Source organism: Pipra filicauda, unplaced genomic scaffold (genome assembly GCF_003945595.2).
Source record: "Pipra filicauda isolate LSUMZ 115617 unplaced genomic scaffold, ASM394559v2 scaffold43_size3849885_pilon, whole genome shotgun sequence".
Classification (NCBI taxonomy): Eukaryota; Metazoa; Chordata; class Aves; order Passeriformes; family Pipridae; genus Pipra; species Pipra filicauda.
Window position 1 is genome coordinate 2,906,053 of NW_024104576.1, and position 6,000 is coordinate 2,912,052.

General features: G+C 38.5%; 1 protein-coding gene across 3 annotated transcripts in view; it reads left to right on the forward strand.

The window, feature by feature from the left end:
• Nucleotides 1–4,793, forward strand: part of MAN2B2 (mannosidase alpha class 2B member 2) — a 30,245-nt gene extending 25,452 nt beyond the window's left edge. For 2 of the 3 annotated variants that reach the window (XM_039385831.1, XM_027736248.2), the window contains exons 12-19: nucleotides 177–368; nucleotides 628–880; nucleotides 986–1,096; nucleotides 1,214–1,406; nucleotides 2,046–2,198; nucleotides 2,561–2,673; nucleotides 3,563–3,680; nucleotides 4,561–4,793. In XM_039385831.1, the coding sequence (XP_039241765.1) occupies nucleotides 177–368; nucleotides 628–880; nucleotides 986–1,096; nucleotides 1,214–1,406; nucleotides 2,046–2,198; nucleotides 2,561–2,673; nucleotides 3,563–3,680; nucleotides 4,561–4,655 (1,228 nt within the window). In that variant the 3' untranslated portion in view covers nucleotides 4,656–4,793. The remainder of the gene's footprint in view (nucleotides 1–176; nucleotides 369–627; nucleotides 881–985; nucleotides 1,097–1,213; nucleotides 1,407–2,045; nucleotides 2,199–2,560; nucleotides 2,674–3,562; nucleotides 3,681–4,560) is intronic. The other variant, XM_039385832.1, reaches the window with a different exon arrangement.
• Nucleotides 4,794–6,000: the final 1,207 nt, after the last annotated feature.

The following is a 6,000-nucleotide window of genomic DNA, read 5'->3' on the forward strand; positions in this document are numbered from 1 at the left end:
AATTCCCAGCTGTCCTCATTTCCTTGATACAAAATAAATTATCCACTGTGAGGAAACAGATTTATTTTTTTTCCTTACGTTTCCAGCCTCATTCCTGTTGCAGTTCAAGTTTGCATCTATTATGTACAAAATGTGTTTGCAAGTAATACAATTTTTCCTCTTCTGTGGCTTCAAAGGGAGACTAACCAGACTGTCCAGTTGACCCAGGAGTTCCTTGAGTACCATGTGAATGGAGACACGACAAAAGGGCCAATTTCAGATAACTACTTATTTGGGCCAAATGCTTCAGCTGTTCCAGTATCCAAAGCAGTGGGGTTGGAAGTGGTTTCTGGAGCCTTGATGACAGAGATACGGCAGTTTTTCTACAGGTACGATACCATTACAGCTTCACTTCACTGAATGTTTAATTTTCTAGATATGTATATGGTTAGTTCTGTATAGTTACTCCTAAACAGTGAGCTCTTTAGGATTTAGACAAAAGAACTGGCATGCACCTGCTAAATGTAGTGCTAAGAAAGCACCTTGTTTAAATCATAGAACCATAGATTTGTTTGGGTTAAAAGGGACCATAAAGGTAATCTAGTGCTCCACTTTATGAACTCTTCATCTTTCCTCTTATTTTTATAGTAATGTTACTTCTCAGGATTACCTATATGCAGTGTACACCAGGATTTATACAGTACCAGAAGGCTATGATGGGAAGCTGCTTTGCCATAGGATAGAGCAAGAATACAGTGTTGGGCCTTTGGAATTAAATCGTGAAGCAGTTCTGAGAACAAGCACAAATTTGAACACTAAGCAGCTTCTCTACACTGACAACAATGGATATCAGATGCAGAAAAGACCGTTCAAGGCGTACGTGAATAACACAGTGGCTCGGGTAGGCACAAAGGTGTAATCCAAAGTCAGTTGTGTCTTGTCTTTGTTCTCCATCACTGATGTGTGGGTTAATTTTATCTCTGCATGATTTGCTGTGTGTTTACAGAACTATTATCCTATGGTCCAGACCGCCTACATTGAAGATGATACCACAAGGCTGATGCTGGTTGCAGAAAGAGCTCATGGTGTATCAAGTCAAGGGAATGGACAAGTGGAGGTAACAAATAAATTTTTTCTTTTTCTAGGAGAGCATAATTTCATGGCTGCTGATAATATAAGTAAAGCCTTTGCTTATAGGCTGATTACTGTTGTGACATTTACCTTCCCGATACAGGTGATGCTACACAGGAGACTATGGAACAACCTTGAGTGGAACGTGAATAACAATCTCACTTTAAATGACTCTTCAGTGGTTCGCCCTGTAATTTGGCTTATTTTAGGAACCAAGGCTGTCACCAATATTTTGTATCAGACAAGTGCACTGGCATTAGAACATAGGCCAGTAGTAATATTTGGAGCATTATCAGGTAACTCATTCCATTTCCTGTGCTGTCTTTAGCATCTGAATGGCTTATTTATGTTGCTTTGATTTATGCTGTCAGGTTTGTAAATGCAGACTTGAAGCCTCCTGTGTGGCAAAGTTAGTATACAGTGAGTTAGGAGGCAGATTTAGAGCCTGCTAATTACTTTGTTGTTCAAGTGTATGAAATGTTTCTCTTGTTATGTAATTATCTCTATTTTCAGAGGAGAATAAATTTTAAAGGATCTAACGAGAACAAAATGTTCACACAGGGAATTAGTGGAAAGTAGCTAGTGCACCATATATCAGCTTCCTGGATGCTGAGTCCTTAATGACCATTTTTGAGTCTTTCTTTTAAAAATATTTGTTTGGCTTATTAACTAAAACTGAAGCCTGGTAGTGAAATAGCAATTTCAAACTGCATTAAATTTGTTTTATGGAAAGCTCTGATACACTTCTCCAGCAGTTAATATCATGCTACCCTCTGTTTTGTATCTTGGAAGGCCTTGGAGGAGAAAGCATAGCATCTGCCTTTCCTCTGCCTTGGCAGAATAAGCAAAAATCCCTTGACCCTTCCACAGTACCCTAGCCAGGCTTGTGTGTGCGATGGATGTTTAGTGTTTGCTTTGTTTCACTTTGCATGGAGGAGATAAACCAAAGCTACCTGGACAACTTCAGCAGAATTCAGTCCGTGGATCACCTGTAACTGTGCCACCTAATCTTCATCTCCAGACCCTGAGCATTCCAGGGTGGAGATACAGCTCTAATCATGCAGAGCAGATCCGCAGCATCCGCATGGGTAAGTGCCTTCAAAAGGGGTTGCTGGATGTTACACTTAAATGAGCTGGGTTTTTTCTATCTTTTGTGGCTAGAACTTTTATTTATTGAAACTCTTAAATTCCTCAGTCTTGAAAGTTAATTCTGATATACGATTTCTCTACTCAAATAGTAAAATATTTCTCCTGCATGAGTTCTTCATGCCTGTTAGTGACGTTCCTGTCGACAGTGGGAGCTGGGTATTTCTTGATGTTAGTCCTCTTGCTAACTTTAAAAAATGGGAATTAAGTTCAAATGATGAGAGTGTAAAGTTAAAAAGAAAAGTTTAAAAGTTGTGTTTATTTTTAAAGCAAGAAAATATTTGCATTTTGATTTCTCTTGAAGGTAAACAGAAGGAAGGTGATCCAGATTTCAGTCGTGTCCTCCTAAGACTTAGACACTTGTATGAAGTTGGAGAGGATCCTGTGCTGTCTCAACCTGTGATGGTAGATCTGAAGGTAAATCTAACACTTCAAGACAGAACACCAACTGAGGTGTTTTTATTCCAGAGAGAACTGTTTCTGGAATGACAAATCCTGTGTGCTAGAAACTCCACAAAAGACAGATACAAAAATATTAGTATAACTTTAACCTCAGAGGGAAGTGGGCCTTTTTCACTTTACTCATCTTTGCAGCACTGAAGCCATTACTTCAGATGAGGTTGCCATAGGCACAGCATGAAGATCTGCTTAAATATGGGTAGGACTAGTTCTGCTGAGCTCTTGGTTGTGGAGCACTTCCTGCCATACCTTAACCAGTGTAGAGAGTAGGATTCTGTTTTGTTGTTTCTTTGGCTATTGCAAGTTGTACCTATAATTAATGAAACGTGGACAGGATTAAAGGAAACAAACATTTTTTTTCTCTCTAGTTTATTTCTGCAAGTTGTTGAAACTTTGGTCACTTCCATTGTGTACTTGCATTTTCAGTTTCTTGTTTATTTGATCTTTCATGTGGAATTATTTTATAATCCATGGAAGGCGGTTATTATTTTAAAATACGAAATTGTAATTGTCATGACACAAAGAAGGGGGAGCAAGGTGTAGGACTCTCTGTTTTGTTTAAAAAAGTGCAGTGTGAGTTTTAGCCCTTTAATGGAGAGATTGATAGGCTCTTTGTCACAACACAGAGGAAGCTTTCAGCACCTCAGCTTCTTAGTTTGAAGCCTGGTGAACCTCTGTTTGCCCTTGTGCTGCATGACCTTGCAGATTTTCGGAGTTTCTCTGCTCTGCTTAACAGGGCAACGCTAGAGTTGAAAATTCTACTGTGGTCTAACTGTGTACTAGGCTGGTGAGTGTGATACTATTCTCAGTAAACTCCGTTTTGATTCCTGGTGTTTTCTTTACTCAGTCTTTGCTTAAGGGATTAGGATCAGTGACAGTAGTGGAAGAGCGATCACTGACAGGCACCTGGGATGTGAACACTTTGAAGCGGTGGAAATGGAAGACGGCACAATATCCAGGCAAAGGTAGGTGGAATAAGATGGTTGGTGCCCATATTGTTGTTGACTGTTGAAGCTTGATGAACAGTCTAATTAAAAATATAAAAAAATTTGCAAGATTAGAAATGTATTATTGTTTTGTATGACAGACCTGGTACCTGTCACAACCTGCTGGTAGTAAAATTTAGCTAAGATTCTCTGCAAGTACCAGACTGTTGTATTTCTCTGATGGCTTGTTTTGCTTACAAGTGTTAAAAATCATAAACCTTCCTGGAGTGGTCTTTGTCCAGATAGAAGTGGCTACTTTATGAATTCACACTTTTGGCACAGATTGATTTTTTTAGATGCTGATGAGTGTTTGTCTAAGCTTAAGCCTGTGCTGCAGAAAAACACAGGCTGCAGTTAAAAATCTCCACTGTAATCAGCTTAAAGGACTCTGTGGATATGATTCAAGTTAGGGCTGACACTCAAGTCAAATGCTGTGGGTGACCTCATTTCATTTCTCATTCCAGTTAGTTGCTTGGACATTGTCCTTACTGTCACTTAGATCCATATATGTGCCTTGTAAAAAGCTTGCAGAGCTTTTGGGACAGTCTGGGTGAGAGTTTAGAGCTCTACTTGACTTGCAGCTAGGAACTTCCTTGCTGTTTATTCATGATGAAGAAAAGGTGCATAACTTTTCACATTTTCTGTGTAAGTCAACATGTGAAAGGAAGATAAATTTTTATGTGTTTGAATATTATGAATGGGTGCATCTTAGGCTCCATATTACTTGTAGTTTTAAGGGGGAGAATATGCTGAAGCATTAGCTTTTAGGGAAGGGATGGGTTAAAACTGTTGTGATAGAATAATGTGTCCATTTGAGTAAAGCTGCTTTAATAATTACCAGCGGTTTTGTGTTTTACAGGATTCTTCAACAGCAAAAAGACCTCAGAAAACTTTACAGTAACTGTTCACCCAAAGGAAATAAGGACTTTCTTTGTATACTTTCAGAGTCAGTAAAGTTTGGGAATGTATTTCAGGAATGAATATGTAATAGTTTCCGATTTTTATTTCAAGATATGAGTGATGATCTTGAAAAACATTCTACTGTTAATGAAAGAAAACATAATTTTTGAATAAATTCTAAATTTAATTAAACTGTTGGCCTGAGTTGTGGGTATTTTTGTTGGTTAATTATTTACAACTCTTTTTTTTCCCTAAAACTTTTTCAATGCAAAAATGACCTTGGTGTTGCAGAGTGAGCATACTGGACATTTTTGTGCTTGCTGTGGATGGTTTTAAAGTGATTGATTCTGTAATGCTTCACTGTGGAGCACTAACAAAGTCATATTAGTCCTACAATTTTGAATTGCTTTTATGATTAGTGGTGACATCAAGAGTCTTCTCTTAAGATTTTAATCGTTAGAGGAGATGACTTCCACATCACAGAATAGTGATTTGCCAAATGGTGTTCTGTTCCTACATGCAAGGAAATGCCTGTTGTGTTTCAGCTCCTTTGTCTTTCGGGCAACAACTGCAAAGTTTTTGCTCTGCTGTAAACTGAAATGGAATGTACTGTTTGTATTCCTTTGCCTTAAGCTCATTTAAACTGTGTCTCTTAAGGGTCAGAATTGATGGACTTTGCCTGACAGAATCCTGGTCCTGGATGTTCACTCTTGTGTTCTGGGTAAACTGAAGCTGGTTTGTTGACAGAAGGTCTCTTGCCCTATGGCCAGTAACTTACTCATCATGTAACCTGAAGGAGGAACGTTATTCTTAGGATACTGTGAACGTTCTTCCTTCTCAGCTCAGAGAATGTGCACGGTGGTAGCAGGAAATGTTTCATTAACAACAAATGGAGGTTAATTATGGAGTGCTGTGTGGAGAGGTTAAACTGACAGTAAGTGCAAATTCTAAGCGGATCTGATTGAGCAGCAGCAAAAGGAAACTTGGAGAGCAACTAGATTTCCTAATAGCTGGTATGCATTTACGTCCAAAATAAAACCTGTATTTCTCTATTTTTCTTCTTAGCTCTAAACAATGTGGAGCTGTAGAATCTTATGCTTTTCGCATCCTGTGGGGCATCTCTACTTATTTTACTTATTCACCATGAAAATGCCCATAGCTGAGATGAGAATCAAGTCAGTCACTTCACTGAAGTGATAGTGATGAATTATGCTTGGTGCAACACTGTACAAAACTGTGTTTCTGATGAGTGAAACATAAAACTGAAGAGGAAATAGAGAGGAAAATAGGTGCCTTTTCAGCCAGTTAATAATCCCAGATCTAGAATCTTGTTAAAATGACATTTTGCTGTGGCAATTGTTCTAATTTACTTCAGCTGTTCAGCAGTAATTTCCTCCAC